This window comes from Thalassophryne amazonica, chromosome 2 (genome assembly GCF_902500255.1).
Source record: "Thalassophryne amazonica chromosome 2, fThaAma1.1, whole genome shotgun sequence".
Lineage (NCBI taxonomy): Eukaryota > Metazoa > Chordata > Actinopteri > Batrachoidiformes > Batrachoididae > Thalassophryne > Thalassophryne amazonica.
This window is the reverse complement of record NC_047104.1, coordinates 91,826,032-91,853,539: the sequence shown is the minus strand read 5'-3', so window position 1 is coordinate 91,853,539 and position 27,508 is coordinate 91,826,032. Positions and strand designations below refer to the sequence as shown.

At 43.9% G+C, this 27,508-nt stretch overlaps 1 protein-coding gene and 1 long non-coding RNA gene across 2 annotated transcripts in view; one reads left to right on the top strand and one right to left on the bottom strand.

Annotated features, from left to right (window-relative positions):
- Positions 1 to 677: 677 nt before the first annotated feature.
- LOC117527051 lies at positions 678 to 20,790 on the bottom strand. Its single transcript, XR_004565420.1, has 3 exons — positions 20,693 to 20,790; positions 3,703 to 3,707; positions 678 to 688 (listed from the first exon to the last, which is right to left on the bottom strand). It is a non-coding gene; the product is annotated as an uncharacterized LOC117527051 (long non-coding RNA).
- The window catches only part of def8 (differentially expressed in FDCP 8 homolog), a 64,443-nt gene continuing 41,300 nt past the window's right edge, over positions 4,366 to 27,508 (top strand). The window contains exons 1-2 of the mRNA XM_034189179.1: positions 4,366 to 4,522; positions 25,441 to 25,563. Coding sequence (XP_034045070.1) covers positions 25,455 to 25,563 — 109 coding nt within the window. The 5' untranslated portion in view covers positions 4,366 to 4,522; positions 25,441 to 25,454. The remainder of the gene's footprint in view (positions 4,523 to 25,440; positions 25,564 to 27,508) is intronic.

Genomic DNA, 27,508 nt, shown 5'->3' with positions numbered 1-27,508 from the left:
AGGAATACTCAGCTCAATAGAGCTCTGACTCTTTGTCAGCCTGGCTACAGTGCTGAAAAGAAACCTGGGGTTGTTCTTATTTTCTTCAATTAGTGATGAGTAGTAAGATGTCCTAACTTTACGGAGGGCTTTTTTTATAGAGCAACAGACTCTTTTTCCAGGCTAAGTGAAGATCTTCTAAATTAGTGAGACGCCATTTCCTCTCCAACTTACGGGTTATCTGCTTTAAGCTGCGAGTTTGTGAGTTATACCTTGGAGTCAGGCACTTCTGATTTAAAGTTCTCTTTTTCAGAGGAGCTACAGCATCCAAAGTTGTCTTCAATGAGGATGTAAAACTACTGACGAGATACTCTATCTCACTTACAGAGTTTAGGTAGCTACTCTGCACTGTGTTGGTATATGGCATTAGAGAACATAAAGAAGGAATCATATCCTTAAACCTAGTTACAGCGCTTTCTGAAAGACTTCTAGTGTAATGAAACTTATTCCCCACTGCTGGGTAGTCCATCAGAGTAAATGTAAATGTTATTAAGAAATGATCAGACAGAAGGGAGTTTTCAGGGAATACTGTTAAGTCTTCAATTTCCATACCATAAGTCAGAACAAGATCTAAGATTTGATTAAAGTGGTGGGTGGACTCATTTACATAGGTACGATAGATAATAACAAATAAAACTGGTTTTTGGAACTTCCAATTTGGATGGACAAGACTAAGAGTCAAGCTTTCAAATGAATTAAAGCTCTGTCTGGGTTTTTGATTAATTAATAAGCTGGAATGGAAGATTGCTGCTAATCCTCCGCCTCGGCCCGTGCTATGAGCATTCTGGCAGTTAGTGTGACTCGGGGTGTTGACTTGTTTAAACTAACATATTCATCCTGCTGTAACCAGGTTTCTGTAAGACAGAATAAATCAATATGTTGATCAATTATTATATCATTTACTAACAGGGACTTAGAAGAGAGAGACCTAATGTTTAATAGACCACATTTAACTGTTTTAGTCTGTGGTGCAGTTGAAGGTGCTATATTATTTTTTCTTTTTGAATTTTTATGCTTAAATAGATTTTTGCTGGTTATTGGTGGTCTGGGAGCAGACACCGTTTCTACGGGGATGGGGTAATGAGGGGATGGCAGGGGGAGAGAAGCTGCAGAGAGGTGTGTAAGACTACAACTCTGCTTCCTGGTCCCAACCCTGGATAGTCACGGTTTGGAGGATTTAAGAAAATTGGCCAGATTTCTAGAAATGAGAGCTGCTCCATCCAAAGTGGGATGGATGCCGTCTCTCCTAACAAGACCAGGTTTTCCCAAGAAGCTTTGCCAATTGTCTATGAAGCCCACCTCATTTTTTGAACACCACTCAGACAGCCAGCAATTCAAGGAGAACATGCGGCTAAACATGTCACTCCCGGTCCGATTGGGGAGGGGCCCAGAGAAAACTACAGAATCCGACATTGTTTTTGCAAAGTTACACACCGATTCTATGTTAATTTTAGTGACCTCCAACCCAAATGATCAGACATTTGGGTTGTTTGTGTTGTCATTATGATTTAAAAAGTGTAAAGACAGTTGATTGACAAAAAAAAGATTTTGTGTTATCATTTGTATTCTCTGAAAATGGACCAAAAACAAAAAAAAAAAAAAAAAAAAAAATTTTGTCAGGGCATGCAAACTTTTGAGCACAACTGTATGTTGACTAATTTTGTTGGTTATCTGTCTGAAGTAGTTTCCAGAGTATTTATTGATGCTTGCTTTCAAATGTGTTTCAGTTGTTTAAGATGTAAGGAAATTAATTTGAAATGATACAGAATGTTTACGCCTGTGTCGGCATAATCTTGCCTTGTATTTGTCTCTAGCATCATCTTGCGTGTGTCGGGTAGTATTGTGTTGAATATTCCAGCTGATGTCACCTTTCATGGGAAACTTGATGAGAGTCTTCTAAGGCCATCACATCAAAATGAGTACATAGCAAATACAGAAAAAGTTTTTTTGTTTTTGTGTTCTGCGATTTTGGCATTCAGGAACTTCATAAAACAGACCAAATAATTACACAAGACCATAACCAAAGAAGCAACAAGGGTAAAATGCCTGCGGGGGATTTTTTTCTACACATGCAGCATTTTTAGACATAAGCAAGAAACTTTCTTTGATGTAGTCAAATTATTGTTATAATTTCTGACTATACCATGACAAGTATGTCGCCAACAATTTTTACAGATGCTGAGAATAGCCAAGTTAGACAAAAATTTGAGCACAAAATACACATAATGAATCTGTTTCACAGAGGGGGAAAAAGAAGGTTTTGCTCAGCTGTCAGAAGAACCATTTATATGTTCACACAACAAGGGGTTTTGAAAATGGATATTTTTAACTTCATGACTGAATTCAGTTACCCACTGGTATAAATAAGAGCACTGAAAGCTGGGAAATTTCCAAATGGAACTAATCAAAATCTTCAAAGCAAAATTAATTACCAGCTTCCTAAAATCATTCCACATATTAGCCAGTTTGTGATAGTTCAATAATATGCACAGAGGAGAAATATGACCTCATGAAACAGATTAGAAGCACTTTAAGAGACCCCCCCCCCCCCCCCCCCCCCAAAAAAGGACAAATCCCCCAAATATAAAAACTATAAACCAATTTTCGGCTTTAAAAATATATAATTTCTTTTGATCTTCTGTTCCCTGTACGGAGTGGGGGTGGAAACTGAGATTTCCAAGTGAAAACCTGTGGATGTCAGGGATGTGTTCTGGCTCCTACACTGTTCAGTACTTGCATGGACTGGGTGTTGGGTAGGGGTGTGGAAACCAGTGACTTAGGTGCTTTTGTTGGCTGGGTGAAGGTTTACTTACCTTGACTTCACAGATGTTGCTGTGATCTTTGTGGAATCAAGAGATACCCTGATTGTAGTACTTGAAAAGCTGAGTGAGGAATTGGAGTGTCTGGGTTTGCGATTGCCTTGGATCAAGACTAAGATTCAGGCTTTTAGCAACTTCCTGGACTCAGCCATCAGAAGTGTCTTTATGTGGTGAAAGTATTGAACTTGTAGAGACGTTCACTCATCTCAGCAGAGACATAGATGTCTGTGGGTCCTTGACTTTTGACATCGACTGAGCTTATGGAGTGATGAGATCACTGGACAGAGGTGTTTGGCAGTGAGATATGAGAATGAAGGTCCAGGCCTTCCCAGTCCTGATGCTTCCTGCTGTATGGTCACGACTTGGAAGCTAGCCACTGACCTAAGGCAGTGACTGGATGTCTGTGGTACTACGTATCTTTGGAGGACCCTTGGGTACCGCTGGAATGACTTTGTGTCAAATGAGCAGTTACTGAGGGAGACTAAGATAAGAAGTATCACTGGCATTGTAAGCTGATGGTCAGTTTTGATATTTTGGCTCTGTGACATGTTTCTCAGTGCATAATCCAGCACGCAGATGCCTGAGTATTGAGGACTCCAATGGCTGAAGAAGACCAAGGCACGCCCACATTTCACCTGGTTGCTGCAGATAGATGGTTATTTTTGAGATATGGGAATGGACTGGTTGTCTGCCTGGGTGGTTGCCATCCAGGACCTAAGGCAGATCTATGGTGTCATGGTTGTGGTGAGGCACAGCACCAGTGCACACTCCCAGACTTGACTTGGTCTCCTGCAGATTGTTAGAAAATGGGATTGCGTTTAATCAGGTTCTAGTATTGTACTACACAATCTTACAGTTGGCAGTACTCATGCAAATATATATATTTTTTAGTTTTTTTAAAAAAATTGTAAATTCATTTGTTTCTGAAAATGAAGCGTGTAAGTTTGATGAAATGGAAAAAAAAAATTACATTAGACAGATGGAAACACAGATGCAAAGAAATTCTAAATTCAGTGGACACAGAAAACATCTTTGTTTACAGCAAAGACAAAGATCCACACAAACCCTCTATCCCTCTAAACACGCTTAGTTCGTTCATATGACCAGGAAACAGGGGCCCCAACCCTCAGGCATGGACACAATAAGAGATTTGTCATGACCTAAAACACTAAAAGCCCCATATACTAATCCAAAAATACATAAAAATATAGGCATGACTTTGCCGTGACTGATGTTTATTGAGCTGTCATCATTTGGCCAAGCTGTGACCTCTCTGGCGGAAAGAAGGACCAGACTTGAGACTGCCTTCAAAATAAAATCTTCAAACTCGGATTATACAAACACTGTCGCTAAATGTGCCCGATATGTTCGCATCAAACCAAAAACAAATTTATTTAGTACGCGGAATAGTTTTGTACACCTTAGTGCCACTCAGAAATCATATTTCCCTGCATATTCACGAATAATCATCTTATTTTGAAACTCAAAAGAAGAAACCAGGTTTTAACAACAGCTAACTTGACGTGTTGTGTTCTTGTGATGTTGCTGGTGACAATGAGAAAACAACACGGTCAAAAATCAAAACTATTTGGCCACAGGCCTCGACTGTAAAATATAATCTACAACGGCTCCATTGTCTGGTGGTAGATTAGGTCAACAACGGGGTAAGCATCCGAGCAGCGACTTAAAGACAGCATCTAACCGGTTTTCTTATTGGAGCTAACTAGCTAATATTAGCTCTTGGTGCTCTCTCTCTGATGATGGTGATTTTATTATTTGTCACTTAATGGAAATTATTTTATTTAACGGGCTTCCCTAGCCTTTGTGTCGCAATCCTATGTGCTAATCATTAAAACCTATTTATGTGTAAATCAAATGGTTTGCTCCAAATAACATTATTGGGCAATATTTATCCATCTGTATAACACTTTTGTTTGTCCTCTAATCAACTAAATGTAACTAATATTGTTATACACACACACACACAAATAAAAAATCACTTGCTCAGAAAGATTTCTTTAAAAGATGTCAGGAGATGATTCTTGAACGTTTCCAAGTCACTGAATTATAGTTTGTACTTCACTTACATAGATCATGAAGATAAAATTACAAAAATTGTTACTGTTAATGTGTAGACCTGACTGCATGGACTGAGGAATAATTCCACCTGTGGTCCGGGCAACCTGTCTGCATATTTTTAGAAAACACTGTTGTGAAAGTGTAGGAACACGGACCCACAACAAGGGGCGCAAATGAACGGACAATGGAGGAAGTCAAATAACAACTCTTTACTGTTGTGAATAAGCACAACAAACACGGCGAATTACAATAATAGAAAAGAAGTCAATTCACAAAATGTGTCACGTGGGCAGGCTCGAAGATAAGAGACGTCTGTCCAAAGCAGAACCGGAACCACACGATTTCCTCCGCCACCGAACCCCGGGAATACTGGAGCCGCCAAGTCCTGAACTCCCAGGTGGCCACTGCCTCCGCTTGTCGGATCTGGTACTGCTGGCGAGGAACAAAAACAGTTAGATGTGGGTGCGTTTGCACCCAGTAACACGTATGGTGGGAAAACACCTCCACCTCTCGTCGGAAGAAAACAACACAATATCTGTTATCCCAACACACAAAGCAACAGGTATTCCTGTCAGGAAGACAATATAGTCGGCTGAGAACGTTACCTCCTCGGTAGAGTGATATCTCGGCGAAGAGGTGGAGATGTCGTCTTGCTGATATACCACTGATGATCAGATGATTTGTGACAGCTGTCATAGGTGATAAGTGACAGCTGTCACCCCGGCTGCTCCTGTGAGGCGGCAGCGCCCTCTGGTGCCTGGAGCCCGCACTCCAGGCAGGGTGCCCTCCGGTGGTGGTGGGCCAGCAGTACCTCCTCTTCAGCGGCCCACACAACAGGACCCCCCCCTCAACGGGCGCCTCCTGGTGCCCGACCAGGCTTGTCCGGGTGGCGGCGGTAGAAATCGGCCAGGAGGGCTGGGTCCAGGATGAAGCTCCTCTTCACCCAGGAGCGTTCTTCAGGTCCGTACCCCTCCCAGTCCACCAAATACTGGAAGCCCCGGCCCATCCTACGGACATCTAAGAGCCGGCGCACAGTCCAAGCCGGCTCGCCATCGATGATCCGGGCAGGAGGCGGTGCCGGACCCGGAGTACAGAGGGGTGAGGTATGATGCGGCTTTATCCGGGACACATGGAAAACAGGATGGATCCGCAGTGAGGCCGGAAGCCGAAACCTCACTGCGGCTGGACTGATGACCTTGAGGATCGTGAAGGGACCGATGTAACGATCCTGCAGTTTAGGGGAGTCCACTTGGAGGGGAATGTCCTTTGTCGACAACCACACCTCCTGCCCTGGCTGATACGCAGGGGCCGCGGTCCGCCGACGGTCTGCATGGGACTTTGCCCTCATCCGGGCCTTTAGCAAAGCAGAACGGGCGGCGCGCCACACCTGACGGCACTTCCGCAGGTGGGCCTGGACCGAGGGCACACCGACCTCTCCCTCAACCACCGGAAACAACGGGGGCTGGTACCCCAGACATACCTCAAAAGGGGAGAGGCCGGTGGCTGAAGACACCTGGCTGTTATGGGCATACTCGATCCAGGCCAAATGGGTACTCCAGGCTGCTGGGTGCGCGGCTGTCACGCAGCGCAGGGCCTGTTCCACCTCCTGATTGGCCCGTTCTGCTTGCCCGTTGGTCTGAGGATGATACCCGGACGAGAGACTCACCATGGCCCCCAGTTCCCAGCAGAAACTCCTCCAGACTTGCGAGGAGAACTGGGGACCGCGATCGGAGACGATGTCTGTTGGAGTCCCATGCAACCGGACGACATGGTGGACCAGGAGGTCCGCTGTCTCCTGGGCAGTAGGGAGCTTCGGGAGGGCCACGAAGTGGGCCGCCTTGGAGAATCGGTCCACTATCGTGAGGATGGTGGTGTTGCCCTGGGACGGCGGGAGGCCCGTGACAAAATCCAGGCCGATGTGGGACCAGGGGCGATGAGGTACAGGCAGCGGCTGGAGCAGTCCCGATGCCCTGCGGTGGTCAGCCTTGCCCCTGGCGCAGGTGGTGCAGGCCTGGATATAGTCCCGGACGTCGGCCTCCAGGGACGCCCACCAGAAGCGCTGCCGGACAACTGCCACGGTTCTTCGCACCCCCGGATGACCGGAGAACTTGGAGCCGTGACAGAAGTCCAGGACTGCAGCCCTGGCCTCTGGTGGGACGTAACGTTTGTTCTTCGGCCCAGTTCCGGGGTCCGGGTTCCGTGCCAGGGCCTCCCGGATGGTTTTTTCTACGTCCCAGGTGAGGGTAGCCACGATAGCGGACTCCGGGATGATGGGTTCCGGTGGATCCGACAACTCCGTTTTGACTTCATCTTCATGCACCCGGGACAAGGCATCCGATCTCTGGTTTTTGGTCCCGGGGCGGTAGGTGATCCGGAAGTCAAAACGGCCGAAGAACAGTGACCAGCGGGCTTGCCTGGGGTTCAGCCGCTTGGCGGTCCTGATATACTCCAGGTTCCGGTGGTCAGTGAAAACCGTGAATGGCACGGACGTTCCCTCCAACAGATGTCTCCACTCTTCAAGAGCCTCTTTCACCGCAAGGAGTTCTCGATTGCCGACGTCATAGTTCCGTTCGGCCGGGGTCAACCTGCGGGAAAAATAGGCACACGGGTGAAGGACCTTATCGGTCTCTCCGCTCTGGGATAGCACGGCTCCTATCCCTGAGTCTGAGGCGTCCACTTCAACCACAAACTGGCGACTAGGATCGGGCTGCACCAGAACAGGTGCAGACGAGAAGCACCGTTTCAACTCCTTGAACGCGGCATCGCACCGATCCGACCAGGTGAAGGGGACTTTTGGCGAGGTCAGGGCTGTCAGGGGGCTAACTACCTGACTGTAGCCCTTAATGAACCTCCTGTAGAAATTTGCAAAGCCGAGGAACTGTTGCAGCTTCCTACGGCTGGTAGGTTGGGGCCAGTCTCTCACCGCCGCAACCTTGGCCGGATCAGGAGCGACGGAGTTGGGGGAGATGATAAACCTCAGGAATGACAAAGAAGTGCGGTGAAACTTACACTTCTCGCCCTTCACAAACAGCCGGTTCTCCAACAACCGCTGCAGGACCTGACGTACATGCCGGACATGGGTCTCAGGATCCGGAGAAAAGATGAGTATATCGTCTAGACATACGAAGACGAATCGGTGCAGGAAATCCCGCAAGACATCATTAACTAATGCTTGGAACGTTGCGGGGGCGTTGGTGAGGCCGAACGGCATGACCAGGTACTCAAAGTGACCTAAGGGGGTGTTAAATGCCGTCTTCCACTCGTCTCCCTTCCGGATCCGAACCAGGTGATACGCATTTCTAAGATCTAGCTTTGTGAATATTTGGGCTCCATGCAGGGGCGTGAACACTGAATCCAACAAGGGCAATGGGTATCGGTTACGAACCGTGATTTCGTTCAGCCCCCTGTAATCAATGCATGGACGAAGTCCGCCATCTTTCTTTCCCACAAAAAAGAAACCTGCACCCATCGGGGAGGTGGAATTCCGGATCAACCCGGCAGCTAACAAGTCCCGGATGTAGGTCTCCATTGATTCGCGCTCAGGTCGTGAGAGGTTGTACAGCCTGCTGGACGGGAACTCAGCGCCTGGAACCAAATCAATGGCACAATCGTACGGACGGTGCGGGGGAAGGGTGAGCGCCAGGTCCTTGCTGAACACATCCACAAGGTCATGGTACTCCACCGGCACCGTCCCAAGATTGGGCGGGACTCTGACCTCCTCCCTAGCCTGGGAACTGGGAGGAACCGAGGAACCTAAACATACCCGATGGCAGGTCTCGCTCCACTGAACCACTACCCCGGACGGCCAATCAATCCGGGGATTGTGTTTTAACATCCAGGGGAACCCGAGAATCACACGGGAGGTGGCAGGAGTCACAAAAAACTCGATCACCTCCCGGTGGTTCCCTGACACCACCAGGGTTACAATATAGTCGGCTGAGAACGTTACCTCCTCGGTAGAGCGATATCTCGGCGAAGAGGTGGAGATGTCGTCTTGCTGATATACCACTGATGATCAGATGATTTGTGACAGCTGTCATAGGTGATAAGTGACAGCTGTCACCCCGGCTGCTCCTGTGAGGCGGCAGCGCCCTCTGGTGCCTGGAGCCCGCACTCCAGGCAGGGTGCCCTCTGGTGGTGGTGGGCCAGCAGTACCTCCTCTTCAGCGGTCCACACAACAAACACTTCATGTATGTTATTACAGTCGACCCAGCAGTAAATGGGTATTTTTATTCAAGGTTATAGGAATATAATCAGTATAATATTGAAAAATTGATAAAAAATTTGGAGGATAATCTCCAATGTCATTATGAGGAGCGTGGTTGGAAAGACTGTATCTGGTCAACTCATTATTCCTCAATAACAAATTTAAAGAAATTCAATTTAAGATTTTACATAGACAACACAGAACACCAGTCTTTTTGAATAAGATTGACTCAAGAAGATCTCCTTTGTGTCTTAAATGTAAGACAAGGGATGGAACCTATCTGCACTGCTTCTGGACCTGTCCAAAGATTTCCAAATTCTGGTTTTGTATAATTAAGGAAATAAGCTGTATTTTGAAAAGTAAAATTTGTAAAGATCCAGGTTTTTGTTGGGGCTTCCACCCCTAAACAAACTTCAGGACAAAAATCCATCTAAATTGTTGAGTAAATTATTATTCATGGCATGAAAATGTGTACTACGTATTTAATTGGATAATTCAATACCACCAACTGTCACGTAGTAGTGTAAAGAAATTTTCAGAGTTCTACCCATGGAAAGACTCAGTGCAAAATTAAAAGGCAGTGATGAGGTCTTTCTTTACATATGGAGGCCCCTGCTTGAATGCTTACCAGAAGATCTGAGTGGCGTTATACAGAGAGGTGCAGGCTCGCTGCAGTAGTGTCCCTTAAATTCGCCCCAGTCAGTGTGTGACAATTAGTCAGATGATATATACATGTGTGTGCAATGTGGAAAGTGCTTTGTGCTCCGACTGCTCTGTTCTGTTAGGGTCTTGTACCTTATATTTAAAGGAGACCTGCATTGGAAAAAATGCAGTCAGATTTTTTGAACAAAAATTGACTTAAATTTACACATGAGATCCTTCTGAATGTAGTAAAGTAAATCTGCAAGCCCAGATCTGTCATTCAACGGAGAAATCTTCATTTGAAAATGACAAATTTACAGCTAACATTTAGCCCTCCACAAATTGTCCCTCTCATCATGGACGCTGCCGAGACGTCACGGACAAGACCCTCTCCCAGCATGCATTGCGCCAATTGTAATTTGTGGATTTACGTCAGTTTGCATCTGCACCTTTTTCTTGTCTTATACGGAAGGATCTACTTTTTTTTTTAAACTTCATATTGTCTTGCGGTACGTTTGGTGAGTACACATTTATTTGTGCTTGAAAATTATTTTGGGGGATTTTTTCATACGCCCTTTTGATTGAGTGGTGTCGCAATGAAAATCTACTGTCTTTCGCCTCCGGTACCATTGTGGGATATGGAGGCGAGACCTGCAAAGAATCCCAGTCATTAAAATTATATAAACCTCTCTCAGCATGCATGGAGCTCTGGGGCTCCGATTGCCGAGACGTGCAGTGCTGTGGATTTTGCCGCAGGAAGTCTGTCCTTGCAGCAACAGGTGTACCGGCTGCTTCGCATTAAAACAGCGAGTGTAATCTCAGGACTTGTGCCAAGTGTGCTGCAGCTCAATTCAGTAGACAGAGAGGTGATGCCGGTGTTGTGCGCTGAATCTGGCACAACAACGCCCTGGCTGAAGAGCAGACATGGGTGGTGTGAGTGTCCCGCGTCGGCGGTTAACGAGCTCGTTAACGAGCCCGCAGACTTAATAAGCGCAGCGGAGGCAGAGAGCGGGAGAGGAAGAACGGCGCCCGCTGTCGATGTCGTTGCTGATCTGAGTACACGGATCTGTATCTCACATTCATTGCAGCTTACTTTTGGATGTTGAAACCAGGACATGTATAAGTAACATTACTAACAGATAAAATCAATTTCAATGCGGGATCGGACTGAAGGCGGGAGCGCGTCGTCTTGTCCCTGACGTCATGGAAATGATATGGCTGTACAAACAGTTTTCGCTGAGGGCTAAATTTTAGCTGCAAATTTGTCATTTTTAAACGATTTCTCCGCTGAATTACAAATTTGGGCTTACAGATTTACTTTACTGCATTCACAAGGGTCTTATAAATACATATCAGCTATTTCTTTCTGAAATCTGACCACATTTATTTCAGTGCAGGTCTACTTTAAGTGTTAAAATCTATTAAAATATGTTTTAAAAAATTATAAATGTCTAAGTAACCCAAATGTTTTTTTTGTTTGTTTTTCTAGCAGCTCTAGAAGGATCAATTTCTTGAGGACCAAAATTAGACTTCTTAACAAATTAGGTTCTGAAGTTGAAATATCTCAATGCACCAATGACTGCCCAGCTTCATTTTCATTGGTGTCAATTTGTGATGGGACGAGTTCCGGAAAATTGCAAAATTTCAGCGAGCAATTGAGGATGCCACCAGTAGGGGGTACTGCAAAATGCTACTTTTTGCTGAAGTGATGCTTATTTTTGAGGCATTTCTGGACTGTGCCCTAAACATCCCATGCTAGTTTGTGTGTGGCATTATTCCATTTGCAAGCTCAATACTATACCCTTGAAATTAATGTGGGATAATGAAGGCACAAGCGTATAGGTCGGTCAAAATGTCAAATTTGGTATTTTGAAGTAGGGAGGGGTGTTATTTCAAAAATTTTTGAAATCTATACATTTTTGCATAGAATATGGAAATATACATGGAATAAACCATAACAGTATAATTTTTGGGTCATTTGGTTCCAAAAACCCATATGGATGCAGCCGATGAAGGTATCGGGTTCGAAAATCGACGAAAATATTGACAGAAATTTCATATCTTGAGAACCGTTGCCCCTAGAGACTTGAAATTTGGCTCAAAATGTTCCTTGACCCCAAGTTTATATACAACTTCTATAGTAACAATAAGTCTATCTGGTGTTTTTCTTAGAAGTAATTGACAAAAAACCTAATTTTAATACATACGATCAATCACAAGAAACAAAATCTATGTAGTTTTTATATCAGGAACATCTGTTGAGTTATTATAATTATTTTTATTATTATTATTGAGTTATTATCATCACATGTAAAGAATAACATGGCCACAATGAACTAATTATAAGCAACAGAGTGTTTTTTTATGTCAAAAGCAATTATACGTCTATTATACATGTTCTTGGGCATTCGAAGTGATCAGTGAAATAACAAGTAGTACAAATATTGTCTTGAAACTAAAAGAGATTCTATTTACAGTTAGTTGGTCAGCAGCAGCTGTTATTTTGGCAACAGCAGTGTCAAAATCCTGCCAAGTCACACTCGCATTTGTTGACACCTTATTCAGATACACTTTGCGGTTTGTTGCCAGCTTTTGCAGTGGAAGTGTTTGGACAGAGCGTCCTCTGTGGAGCGGTTTGCCCTGTAGGCAAACTGGTGGGGGTCCACTTTTCAGAATCAGAATCGGCTTTATTGTCATTGTAATTTGCATTACAACGAGATTTGAGACTCCAAGAAGGTGCTTTCCGTGGTGCCAAATTTCTAGCCAAATAAGAGATAGTGAAATTTAACGGTAAATTATTCAGAGTATATGTACAGCTAATATAAACATAAGGTAAAATAAAATAAAATAAAATAAAATGTGGACTAAGTAATGTAAAACGAGAATTATATACATCTGTGGAATCATATTGTACAGGAATATTGCACATGGTTTACAGATATTGCACAAGAAACTTGAAGGTGCGGATTAAAGTGATTTGCTATTGTTCAGTGCAGTGATCGTTCTGGGGAGAAAGCTGTCCCTGAGTCTGTTTGTCCTAGTTTTGATTGACCTATACCATCGGCCGGAGGGTAGTAGGTCAAACAGGTGGTTGCTGGGGTGGGATGTGTCTTTGCTGATGCTGGCAGCTCTGCTGAGGTAGCGAGAGCTGGCAATGTCTTCCAGGCTGGGCAGAGGGCAGCCAGTGATCCCCTGGGCCATTTTGATCACCCTCTGCAGCGCTCTCCTGTCTGCTGCTGTGCACCCCCATACCACGCTGTGATGCAGTATGTCAGGATGCTCTCAATGGTGGCTCTGTAGAACAACACCAGCAGCTTCTCCTTCAGATTGTTTCTCCTGAGCACCCTCAGGAAGTGGAGTCGCTGCTGGGGTTTCTTCACCACCACTGTGGTGTTGGCAGTCCAGGAGAGGCTGTCAGAGAGTGCACTCCCAGGAACCTGATGGAGCTGACCCTTTCCACACAGTCCCCTTGGATGTAGAGTGGGGCTGGGTCAGCCCTGTTCTTCCTGAAGTCCAGGATTATTTCTTTTGTTTTTGTGGTGTTCAGCGGCAGGTTGTGAGCTGAACGCCACGCTGTCAGTCGATTTACCTTGTCTCTGTAGTCGGGCTCATCCCCCCCGAGATGAGCCCAATCACAGTGGTATCATCCGCAAACTTTATGATGGTGTTTATGGGGTGGGTCAGAGAGCAGTTGTGCGTGTAAAGGGTGAAGAGGAGGGGCCTCAGTACACAGCCTTGAGGGGAACCGGTGCTGAGTGTGATGGTGGAGGAAAGGTGGGGGCCAAGTTTCACGGACTGTGGGCGGTTTGTGAGGAAGTCCTTGATCCACTGCCAGATGGGGGTGGAGATGCCAAGATGTGTCAGTTTCTGCACCAGGATCTCTGAGATGATGTGGTTGAAGGCTGAGCTGAAGTTCAGGAAGCGCATCCTCACATAGCTCCCCTGGTGCTCCAGGTGGCTCAGCGCGGTGTGGAGAGCTGTGGCGATAGCGTCCTCTGTGGAGCGGTTTGCCCTGTAGGCAAACTGGTGGGGGTCCATAGTGGGAGGCAGACAGGCTCTGATGTGCTGAGAGACCAGTCTTTCAAAGCACTTCATGACCACAGGCGTAAGTGCAACAGGCCTGTATTCATTTATGCTCTCCACTGCTGACTTCTTTGGGACTGGGATGATGGTGGAGGATTTGAGGCAGGGTGGAATGGTGGCCTGCGACAGGGACAGGTTGAAGATGCAGGTGAAAACTCCAGCCATTTGGTCAGCACACGCTTTGAGTACCTTTCCAGGTACACCATCGGGGCTGGCCACCTTCCTGGGGTTCACCGCCTTCAGCACATGTCTCACTTCCTGTTCCTGAAGTGTTAGTGTGCTAGTGCTGGAGGGTGGTGGGTGTGGAGTTGCTGCTGGTCTGTCTGCTTTGAAGCGGGCAAAGAAGCGGTTCAACTCCTCTGCCAGCGAGGTGTCAGACCTAGCATTTCCTGGGTTGCTGCTTCTGTAGTTGGTTATATGATTTATTCCCTGCCACATCCTTCTGGGGTCATTTACAGCGAAGTGGTCCTCTATCTTTTTCTTGTAGGTAGCCTTGGCCTCTCTGATGCCTCTTTTCAGATTGGACTTGGCCGCGCTGTACAGGGCCCTGTCCCCTGATTTAAAGGCGGTGTTGCGGCTTTTTAATAGGGAGTGGACTGCACTGTTCATCCAGGGCTTCTGGTTTGGAAAAACCCTGACCCTTTCGTTGACGGTGACAGTGTCAACACATTTCTTAATGTAAGAGAGTACGGTGTCGGTGTACTCCTGCAGGTTGTGGCTGGAAAATAAATCCCATACAGTCCGTGAGAAGCAGTCCTGTAGCTGGGAGAGTGCTCCCTCAGGTCAGGTTTGGAGGTTTGGATTGTCCTCCGTTGTGGCTTTGTTGGCCTCAGCGGGGGTGGGGGGGTGGTGGGGGTGGTGGTGTAGGTGGGGGTGAGGGACAGGTAGACAGGCAGAGATGGTCAGATCCAGCGAGATGGGGGAGGGGAGTGACTTTGTACGCATGTTTTATGTTTGAGTAAACATGGTCCAAAGTATTTTCCTCTCTGGTGGCACACTTCACGTACTGGATGAACTTAGGGAGCACAGTCTTTAAACATGCTTGGTTGAAGTCACCAGCAACAATACAAACGCCATCCGGGTGGGCCAGCTGCTGTTTATTTACACAGGCAAGCAGGAGGCTAAGGGCCTTGCTAACTGTTGGGTTTGCACCCTGTTTTTAAAGAAATGAGAGGCACAAACACTGAAAAGAAACCAGTCAGAGAGAGACAAATATATATTTTTTGCTCTGCGCAGAGGAGGAGAACAATGAAGCAGCTTGTAAGTGCTCAGCTACAAAGCTCTCCTAAAATCTCCTCCTCTGGCCCAGCCTTTTATTTAGTTCATCAACATGAGAAAAAACAAACAAGGACAGTCGGGAGAGGTTACACATGAGTCATGTCTGCAAGAGGGTGATAGCAAAGCGAGGTAACAGCTGAAACCTTCCATTCCTGCAACATGAGCCTTGTGGCTCGTCAAAGCAGGATAAGGCAAAATGAAAAATAGTTTGCTCAATCATGAAGAATGCAGACAAGAAGTCTTTCTTTCTAAAACCTCCTCTTCTCACAAAGAGGAAAAAATAATAAGCATAAACTATAAGAAAATAAATAATAATAATATAAGCATAAACTAAAGAAAATAAATGATAATAAGAGCATGAACTATATAAAATCCTTGACACTAACGTTAGCATCAGGTGGGATGTAAACAGCAAACACAATGACTACTGTGAACTCCCTTGGGAGATAAAAAGGTCTGCATGAGACTGCCAGCAGCTCTAAATCAGGAGAACAGTGAGAGTCAATGATTCTGCTGCTACAGCACCACTCGCGGTTCACATAAACACAGAGCCCTCCACCTCTGCACTTACCCGAATCACTGGTTCTGTCCTGCCGGTGTAGCGTGCGGCCTGCTAGCTCGACTGCAGCGTCGGGGATCAGCGGGTGAAGCCACGTCTCCGTGATGAAAATAATGCTGCAGTTCTGCACAAAGCTGTTTGTGGCCATCTGTAGCTCCAGTTCGTCCATTTTGTGTGTGATGGATATGGCGTTTGAGAGGAAGAGGCTCGGTAATGCTGGCCTGTGTGGTTGTTTACATAGCCTAGCATTGGAGCTGGACCGACATCCTCGCTTCTGCTTCCTGTCTCTACGCCGCCTTCCCCGCCTGCTGGGCAGGCTGGTAATCCACGGAGAGCCTGGTGTTCTCGCTATGTCCTCCGGGATGTTGTGGTACTGGTGGAATTCGCTTGTTACCGACGGTTTGTACCTCAAACTGAGGTCAGTAAAGTTCTGGCGGCTGAAGCTGTGGGTCGCTATACAAAACTCGAAGAATATACACGCAAAAAGTAAGAAAAACAAGCACCAAATCGGAGAGCTAAAAGCCGCTGCACCCGTGTGCACCGCCATCTTGCTCATCATCACTTTTCTTTGAATCTGAACAGTTCAGTTGTTCGGGGAGAGACAGCGTTGTATCCCGAGCATACTTCACTTCTGTGTCTGTCCTGCTTTTCGTTGTTACTTGGCTTCTTTCTCTTCAAGTAATCATCAATCTGCTTTGCCCTGGTGAATGGGCCACCCGAGGACACTAACTTTTCAATATCAGACAGCTTTCTTTTCTCACAGGACACCTTTGCTGCTTCTTTACTGGTCATGCCAGCCTTTTTCAATTTTGCTTGAGCCTCTGCCCATTCCATTACAAGTTTGTTAGGTTTGTTAGGACAAATTAGTTTTTTCTCAATTACTCCTAAAAAAAAAAACACCAGATAGACTTATTGTTACTATAGAAGTTGTATGGTCAAGGAACATTTTGAACCAAATTTCAAGTCTCTACGTGCAACAGTTCTCAAGATATGAAATTTTTGTCGATATTTTCAGCGATTTTTGAACCCGATACCTTTTTCGGCTCCGTCAATGTTGGTTTTTGGAAGCTATAATAATAATAATACATTTTATTTGTAACTCACTTTACATTCCATAGAATCTCAAAGTGCTACAGAGCAAAGGCTAAAAACAAACAATATACAGAGTCAAAACAGTAAAATATTCATAAAGCATAACCACACAGATAAAATCATAACATTTTAAACATATTAACATTTTAAAAGGCCTTTTTAAATAAAAATGTCTTGAGGCCTTTTTTAAATGCCCCCACACTCTGTGGAGCCCTCAGGGTCTCTGGAAGGGCATTCCAGAGCCATGGGGCGACTGCCTGGAAGGCCCTGTCTCCCATGGTGGAGAGCTTGGATCTGGGCTGGTGCAGGTGGTAGGTGGACATGGTGGAGCAGAGGGTTCTTGGGGCGGTGTGTGGTGTGAGGAGTTCACTGAGGTAGGCAGGGGCAGTTCCGTGTATGCACTGGTGGGTAAGGAGACAGAATTTGTACTGAATTCTTTGTTGAATGGGCAGCCAATGAAGGGATCTGAGGACTGGAGTGATGTGATCATATTTGCGCATCCTCGTCAGGATCCAGGCAGCACAGTTCTGAATGTGCTGCAGCTTTTGTAGACTTTTGCCAGGGATCCCAACGAGGAGGACATTGCAGTAGTCCAATCTGGAGGAGACAAAGCCATGGACCAACTTCTCTGCATTGGGTTGGGAAAGGGAGGGACGGAGTTTTGCGATATTTTTAAGGTGGAGGAAAGAGACCTTGCAGAGGTGACGGATGTGGGAGTCGAATGTGAGATATGAATCAAATCTGACACCAAGGTTTGTAACGGATGAGGACAGGGAAATGTTATGGTCAAAGATCGAGATACTGTTTAGGTTCGAGAAGGGCTGGGTTTGGTGAGGGGTACCAATAAGGATGGCTTCTGTTTTGCTGCTGTTCAGTTGAAGAAAGTTATCAGCCATCCATGCCCTTATCTCCTCCAGGCAACAGTGAAGTGCAGATGGCAGAACTGTGGTGGAAGTGGAGTCCATTTTTATATACAGCTGTGTGTCATCTGCGTAACAATGGAAAGAAACCTTGTGTTTATTGATTATCTGAGCAAGTGGGAGCATGTAGATGGTGAAAAGGGTTGGCCCAAGGACTGACCCTTGAGGCACTCCGCAGCTAACTGTATGAGGTGATGATTTGGACTGTCCTAGGGTCACAAACTCTGTCCTGCCCGTGAAGTATGACCCAAACCAGTTGAGTGTGGTCCCAGAAAGCCCAACTATACACTGGAGGCGATGGAGTAAGATGGTGTGGTCCACTGTGTCAAAAGCAGATGATAAATCCAGTAATAAGAGGAGTGATGGTGAGCCCTGGTCCGCGGTCATAAGCAAGCCGTTCATGACGCGGACCAGGGCTGTCTCTGTACGGTGAGCTGATCGGAAACCGGACTGAAATTTTTCATACACGTTATGGATGTGAAGATGACTGTGAAGTTGGGCTGCTACAACTTTTTCCAGGACTTTGGAAAGAAACGGCAGGTTTGAAATGGGTCTGTAGTGGGCCAGGATTTCGGGGTCGAGTGAGGGCTTTTTCAGATGGGGGCGAATGACAGCAGTTTTGAGAGCTGGAGGAACCTGACTGGAGTGTAATGACTGGTTAATTATTGCTGTGGTTAATGGACTGATGCCTGTAATGTGAGATTTTAATAGTGCTGTGGGGAGAGGATCCAGCAAGCAGGTGGATGGCCTCATGCTTTTTATGATCCTCTCCACCTCTGTCTGAGTAACGCCTGAGAAGACAGAAAAACTGTTGAGTGGAGTTGAGAGAGTGATGTCAGAGGAAGATGGGGCTGTAGCAGGGAGGGCTGACCGGATTGATGCCACCTTATTTGTGAAGAAGTCCATAAACCTATTGCATTGATCTATACTGCTGTCGGCATGTGCGTGTGTGGGAGGTTTGAGCAGAGAATTTATTGCTGAAAATAGCTGCTTGGAGTTTCCAGTGCTGTTTGAGATTTTTAGTGAGAAATATTGGGACCTGGCTATGGCGAGTGCTCTGGTGTATGATTTTTGATGATCACGGCAGGCCTGTTTGAATACTTGTAAGCCACTGGAGGTGTATTTCCGCTCCAGGGCACGGCCAGCGGTTTTCATTGTGCGGAGCTCTGTGGTCTACCAGGGAGCTGACTTGGAAAATGTAACTGTTCTTGTTTTGATTGGTGCATGAGACTCGAGGATATTGTAGAGGCTAGAATTGTAATAGTCAACAGATCCATTAACTGATGTGAACTGTGTGACTAGTGAGGTGTCTTGTATATCCTGGTTGAAAAGGTTGCTGTCTATTGCTTTTATGTTTCTAAAATGGATTTGGCATTTTGTTTTATTTTATGGGCCTGCTAAAGGCAGTTCCATGGAGATGCACTTATGGTCTGACATGCCTAAGTCATTTACTTGCAGGTTGGTAATGGAAGCACTGTCTAATAACCAGATCCAGGGTATGACCTTTAGTGTGAGTGGGTACTGTGACGTGTTGTGTGAAATGGAAACAGTCCAGGAGTTCAAGGAATTCTGCAGCAGGGTGGTTTGTGGGGGGGGTCTATCTGCAAATTAAAGTCTCCCAGTATAAGTGTGTTATGGGCTATTGCAAAGAGTGATGTAAGAAGATCCTGCAGTTCATTAATGAATCCAGGGTGTGGTTTTGGAGGGTGATAAGTGAGGAGTATTGATATTGTTTCTGTATGTGGTTTGCATTTGAAATGAAGACATTCGAATGTTGTCAGCTTTGACAGTGGGAGGGGAGTTATAGTTAGATCCTTGTGGTAGATCACAGCGAGACCTCCACCCCGGCCGGTGGTCCAAGCCCTCTCCAGGTAGGTGTATCCTGGAGGACAAGCTTCATTTAAAGCCAAATACAACCCTGGTTTGTGCCAAGTTTCTGTAAGGCACATGATATCAACTTTTTTGTTCAGTATATGATCAAAGATTAGACTGCTTTTATTTGTTAGTGATTGGGTGTTGAAGAGTTCTATATTTATTTTGGAGATTGACTTGGATTTTGGGAAGATGCGGAGAAGGCGGAAATCCACCCCGCATTTTCCAGACCGCCGATGTTGTGGTTTATTGATCCTTGTGTTGGTCGTGCTCTGATGACGCAGCCGGTGACGTGTTGAGTGAGCGCTGCGGAGATGCAGCCGGTGGAGACGGTGGGGTCCCGGTGGAGATGAACTGGTGGAATAATCTCCGAATTTGTGGAATATGGGCGATCCGCATGCGTGTGGGGGTTGATGGTGGTGCGGTCTGCATTCCCCATCGCTGACTGGAGCCGACAGGGGATGATGTGCCAGCCCAGGATGTAGCTGCAGCGAGGCTAGCATGCGTGGTCTGTCCCAGGTAGACACGCCACTCCCGGGCTTCGATGGCTCCGTCCCGCTGATCTCCTTGCACGTCCGGGACACCGTGAGCACCTCAGCGCTCGCAGGGAGGACACAAGGATGGAGGTGAGTTTGATGCAGTGGGGTGTAGGATGAACAAAGTGAGAATACCTGTAAGTTCTGGATGTTGCTCCTGTTAGTGGTGGTGTTGACATGATGGCTCTCCTCTGCTGGGCAGTTCAGCGGGCCTGGACACTGGTGGATGTCCCCAGATAGCAGCAAGCAGATGGCGATAACAAATGCAATGGTATGTCGTGGTTTTAGGGCAGCTTTAGTATATGTTGACGAATGACCGAAGAGGTGCGGATGAATGAAAGTGGCAGCCAGGACGTACTTGCCATATCCAAAGTGTTTGTAAGACATGTGTATGGTCAGCTTATTTGAAGATGGTGATTTAGTTCCATAAGAGTAATAGTCTGTTTGTGTTTGACCAGTGTCAGAAAGGACAAGATTACTCAGCAGTGCATGCATCAAGAGAGCTGTAACTGCTCCTGCCATACCTGGTGCCGCCATCTTCTCTAGGCCAAAACTTCTCTATAAACAAACTGATGGTGACTCATTGCCTAAATAGGTATAGATAACATAATTCTGTGCAAAAAAATGAACTTTAGAATTATCACCCTTCCCTATTTGAAGGTTTGTTTATCTCCATGCACCCATATCAGATTTGAATGAAATCTTTTCATGAGCCAGCCCTGTATGTCTACTAACTGTCATATAAAGATTATAGTGTGGTTCATTTGTATTAACTCTTTTCTGACCATTATCTATAATGTGGCAAGTCTACAAATACTAATTTGAATAGAAATACTTTATTAATGTGCAGCACACATGAAACAGTATTGTTTTATAGCCCATACTGTTTAACTGTCAATTATTTCCATCCTGATAATCTCAGTGCAGTAGACAGCTGCACAATCTAAAATCTCAACCAAAATGCAAATTCTTGTCATAAACAGTAGCACAAACTTCTGTCCCTTTCTTATTAAAGAACACCATTCACAGGTACATGCACTGCATGTCGATATGCTAAATTTCACATTTCTAATTTCATAACTGTCTTTTTAATCACTGCTGGTGTAAAAGTAACACAGTAGTCAGGAAACTTAAGTGCTAGCCACATATTCCTACCTGTTTCCTTGAACCCAGCTGGGATGACAGAGATAATTCGCGATTATTTTCTTGAAATTTGCTTCATTGATCAAGATGGCTGCTGTGCTGTAAACAGTGAGATCTATTCTTGAATTCCGTAACTGGTCATGACTCTATGTCCGTAGAGATGACGGCACGGTGTTCTTGTAAAAGAATAGTCATAAAAGTGTTTATATAGCGCAGGGTTCTTGCTAGCGTTATAACCTGAAAAAAGTACGCTTCAGTTGGGCGTTACACTGTTCCCAGCGGTGTGTAACGGGAAATTGATTGTTTCTCTACATTGATTGTGGACCTGCTGGTTCTGATTTAGAAGCAGCGGATCCACAATTTATTCATCAACTTCTGTCAAAGCCATTTAAAGATGTCAATCATGACTCACCTTTCAGCTGATTAAAGTCGCTATTGGGACTCTTGTCTGTTGTTGTGGGCAAGAAAAGAGAATCATCTGCTGTTTCACACCGCGAAGCCTAAGCATCCCCTGAACTCCCGTTTTTTTTAAAGCGATTTTTCCATCCATTGCGCTGAGAAAATATGCTGCTGAGAACCCTGTAGCTAAACCCCATTATAATCTTTGTATGACAGTTAGTAGACATAGAGGGCTGTCTTTAAAAAAAAATTTCATTAAAATCTGATGATGGTGCATGGAGATATGTGACTCCCAAAAACACAGACTTTGACATTTTGACTGATTAAGCACTACCTACACTCTTGCGTCTTCATTATCCCACATTAATTTCAGGTGGCATAGTGTTGGTCTTACTAATGCTTTCATATCATGCATAAACTAGAAGCACTCAGAGAGCGCAAACCTCCGCCAAGGCCATAGGGTCACTGATGTCACATGGAATACCCTTTGGCAAAGAGACTTAGTCCACATCGTTTCACGCATCTACCGTCATGTTTCAGATTCGGTGGTTAACCCTCTGTGGTCCGAGGGCATTTTTTGCACAGTTCACTTGGCTGGCATAAATGTTTTATTATTGCTGTTAACATCCCACAATCAAGTTTTATGTCTCTTTTTTCAGGACAACCTGTGGTGGCAGGGGTGGTGGCCAAATGGTTAATGCGCTTGGTTTCAGTTCGGAAGGTTCTGGGTTCAAATCCCACCCCTGCCACATTTCTCCATGTAATGTGGAGTTACGTCAGGAAGGGCATCCGGCGTAAAACCTGTGCCAAATCAACATGCAGATCCAGCTTGGATTTGCTGTGGCGACCCTGAGTGCAAACGAGGGAGCAGCCGAAGGGACTTACTTTACTTTTTCAGGACAACCTGTACTTTCAAAATATATATGCTATAGTTGTGTTTTATATGTGTAATAAAGGTTTACAATCAGAAATAAGAAAGGAAAAAGTAAAGTGGAAAATAATTTTACACACACATTTATTCAAAACACACAAACTATAATAAACTAGTAACACATCACTCCTAAAAACAATCTTTGGTGTGTCACGCAAGGTGAATCTGCCCTATGATTGGATTTTGGAAAACCATGTGACTGTGAACCAATTCCGATTGGATACTCGCATTGCTCACATCATCACACTTCAAAAACAGTAAGTTTCTATTTCATATCATTACAAAGTTATTTATAATTTAGTAAAGCTTGGTCTCAGCCATCGTATACGACGGTGTCGGCCCCAGAGGGTTAAACCCTTAGATCTTCAGCAAATGTATTTATAAAGAGAAACTGCATGAACTACACAAGTTTTTAATTTTCTAATAACAAGTTTATTCAGTGAGGAGAAACAAATGCTAAATTATTGTTGTGTCGTAACTTAATTTTTGATCAGCCTTTGTGACCCGTCTTCATGAAGTTAGATGCAAAAATGTTGAAATTGGCCCGATCCTGCAGTGATAAACAATCCTTAAAAAAAAAATCACTGGATCCGGATTGTGTTCCAGATAATTACCAAAATTTAATGACTTCTAAGTTAGGCCAAGATACACCCCTGGTAAAAATTTCATTGAAATCCTTTGAGGATTTTTTGAGTAATCCTGCTAACAAACAAACAAACGGACGTGACCGAAAACATAACCTCCTTGGTGGAGGTAACTAGCTTTGGATGTTGAGGGCACAGTCCAGAAATGCCTCAAACTGTGTCTTCAGCAAAAAGTAGTGTTTTGCAGCGCCCCCTGTAGGCAGCACACACAACTGCCCGCCAAAATTTTGCAATTTTCTGGAACTCCTCCTATCACAGATTGACACAAATGAAAATAAAGCTGGGCAATCATTGGTATATTGAGATATTTCTACTTCAAAACCAAATTTTTTAAGTAGTCCAGTTTTGGCCCTCAAGAAATTAACCCTTCTGGAGGTCCTAGAAAAACAACAATAACAACAACAACAACAAAAAAGCTGTTTGTTTTAGAAACTTCGAATTTTAGGATTTTTCTATCTACTCATAGACCTTCCACAAAACATAATAATAAAAACAAAATCAGGCAAATCTGGCAAATCATCCTCTAATAGTAAATTGCCTGAATCTAAAACAAACAAACAAACAAACAAATCAGGTTTTTCACAATAATTTTGTTATTTACCATGGCAGACTCAAACAAATGGAATGTGGACAAACACAGGCCACATCGGTTGAGACAGAGACAAAGAAAAGGGAGAAGTTTGTTTCATCTACAAAATCCTTCCTGGGGGGGTTGTGGGCAATTTATGTCCATGTTGTTTGACATTTTTATGCTGTGAAACCCTCGGGGAAAAAAGCTTAATTTTTCTGAATTTGTAAATTTATGTGTGGAATCGCGCTTTTTCACTCATCACATTCAATCACATTCACTCCTTACCTTGCTTGACCACTTCCTTTGCTTTGATGTTCTTTTGCAGCTAAATTCACATAAATTCATTTCCACAGGTTTGTGTCAAGGTATAACCTTGTTATTTAAGTTTTAGAAGATAGCCATTCTGAAATAGTCAGAAAATAGCAGTTCACTTCTCAGATTCAGTACATTTCTGTGTGGAAATGATTTGATTTGCCCATGCACTCACAGCTATACATGGTTTGTTCTAATGGGAATAAACAGAGATATTATGTATCAGGCAATATCAGAATCAAAAGCAGAAACTGGTCTGCACACAAATACACACTAGAGATATAAAGAGGTGCCATACAAGGCACTTGGGTAATTAAGGCAAGACTGCAAACATCTGGGTTTGAGTGGTGTTTATTTTTGAAAGCAGGTCATTTGACATTACAATCAATCATAGTTTGGGGAATGATCGGTTATTTTTTAATTGTTGTTTAAATATTGTTTGTGAATATAAATGCAGAAAGCTTAGTTTATTCACTTACACGTTCATTAATTTACCAGACGGGACCAAATCAAGTGGAAGTTTTCAGAAGAGTTAATGATATAATGTGTCCCCGTTTAGCACATACATGTGACTTCTTCCTTTTGATGCAGACTCCAGAACAATGTTTTGAAGCAAGGGTACTACAAAGGTTTCAAAACTTTGGGATTTTTCCATCACATCATATAAAATAGTACTTGTAATACGATTGATTTAATATGAAATTTATATCACTCACTTGTATTGAGAAAATACAAATATCACTGACTGAATTTGAAGTCAGTCAAGTTGGCAGCAGTCCATCATGTGTATCGTAATTTCCTAAGTGACAGAAGCAAAACTGAGTATGCTTGCTTTGTAGTCAAAGCATTTCACTTCCTCAAACCTTTTTCTTGGAGTGAATTTTACTGTAAATGATTGTCTCATTTTACCCTACCAGGTTTGAATCTAAATCTAACAATAACATTCAAAACAAGTCGTCTTATATCTAAATCAAATGGCTTTCCTTTACTTGATTCGTTACACTATTCATTACACTATTTTACAATTAGAAATAAACCATGTTTCAGCTTCAATCTATAAAATAAATTGAGTTTCACAAGTCTAAATAGTTTTCCAGTATTATGATCACTCAAGAGTATTTTTGTCAGAGCCACATTCTAAGGTTAGATTGAATGATGGAACAGAAGTCCGTTCAAACACAGCATTTGCCCCAGAATACATGGTGATTTTGCATTTTTTTTTCTTTTTGACATGCTCCCAAAATGAAGGTCATTGTTAAAATGTACTTTGTGCTGCATTAACTGTGTGACTGAAATGTATTTTGTCTTCCTTAGATGTAGCCATTAAAATGGAGTATGATGAGAGACTAGCAATTTTCCGCCAAAGCCGCCTCAATCCTTTTGATCGCGGAGACAAAGAAGATGGTCTTCCTGGAGAAAAAGCACCTTCAAAATGTGGTAAACTTTACAGTTCTCTGCATGACAGTGGCTACGTATTAACATAGTCACACTGTAAGAACATAATAAGGCCTTTCTTGTTTTGGAAAGACAGTTTATCTAATCAACTCTTAGGTGTCATTATTGATGAAAGAATTAATTGGAAAGCTCATATTCAAAGAAAGTATCAAAAAGTATTGCAGTATTAAATAATGCAAAGCATGTTCTTGGTTGCAAAGCACTACATCAGGGGTGGCCAAGTTCGGTCCTCGAGAGCCACCTTCCTGACATTCTTAGTTGTCTCCCTGCTCCAACACACCTGAATCCAATGAAAGACTTGTTAGCAGACTTTTAATGAGCCTAGTCTGGGGCAACAATTGTAAAACTACACTTGCAACCATTATTCATTCTTCAAAAAAGAGCATTAATAACAATTCACAATGTAGGTTATGGAGACCACACCAACCCATTGTTCATTAAATCTAAAATATTAAAACTCCATGATATGATTTTGATTAAGAAAATTAAAAAAAATTTAAAAACTGCCCTTTAGAATTCAAGAATTGTTCACGGAGAGAGTGGGAAAATAAAATTTAAGGGGCTTGTGTCATTTTAAAATTACTAGCGCTCGGATGACCAGGAAACGTTTCTTTGTCTCTATTTGTGGCCCTAAAATATGGAATAATGTGACAGAGGAACTCAAATGATGTCCAAATATTAATCAGTTTAAATACAACTCCAATTCCAATGAAGTTGGGACATTGTGTAAAATGTAAATAAAACAAAACAATGATTTGCAAATCCTCTTCAACCTATATTCAATTGAATACACCACAAAGACAAGATATTTAATATTCAAACTGATAACTTTATTGTTTTTGTGCAAATATTTGCTCATTTTGAAATGGATGCCTGCAACACGTTTCAAAATGTCGGAGGACACGACGTCCATGATTTCCAAAAACAATTTGAAATGTGGACTCATCAGATCACGGCACACTTTTCCACGTTGCGTCTGTCCATTTCAAATGAGCTCAGGCCCAGAGAAGGCAGCGGCATTTCTGGATGCTGTTGATGTCTGGCTTTTGCTTTGCATGGTAGAGTTTTAACTTGCACTTGTAGATATTGCGCATGGGTTAAAGTTCTCCATCACCATGACGGATTTCCGTCATTTGGAAAATTTAACTACACATACGTGCGCGCATGTGGTGTCATGCGTGTTTTGGGGCCGAAATATGATACTCCCATTGTCAAAGCAACATCCCATTCTGCGCTAATCAAAGCAGCAGCAATGTCAGCGTGGATGGCGCCGCACCGCGGAGGAAGGGACTGTGTGAATTTTCACTCCTCTCCGCTCTGTTTACTGCTTGCCATGAGCCGCGGTCCTTCTCCTCCCTGTCTTTGTGGGAATCATTGGCAGACCTTCCCCAAGTAGAGCAGGGCGTGACTTTGCTTTGAACCAATGAAGCAATGAAACAATGCTTCGATCTGCTGCTTCGGTTCTTTGTTTTATTTCGGTTTATCTTAATTTTTCCCTGTTAAAACCATAAAGAACATATGTCTGTAATATTTACCTTTACCTACCTGTTATGGTCTTCTGAAACAGTTGATAGATGTATTTTATAACTTAAAAACGGGACCGATGCTAACGCATTAGCATGTCTATGGCGTTTTCAATGTTAAAGTTAGCATTAAGCTGTAAAAGGGTCAAATGTATTACAAATTGTAATATTTTATTTATTTTTATATATACGCAACAAAAATATAAACGCAACACTTTTGGTTTTGCTCCCATTTTGTATGAGATGAACTCAAAGATCTAAACCTTTTTCCACATACACAATATCACCATTTCCCTCAAATTTTGTTCACAAACCAGTCTAAATCTGTGATAGTGAGCACTTCTCCTTTGCTGAGATAATCCATCCCACCTCACAGGTGTGCCATATCAAGATGCTGATTAGAC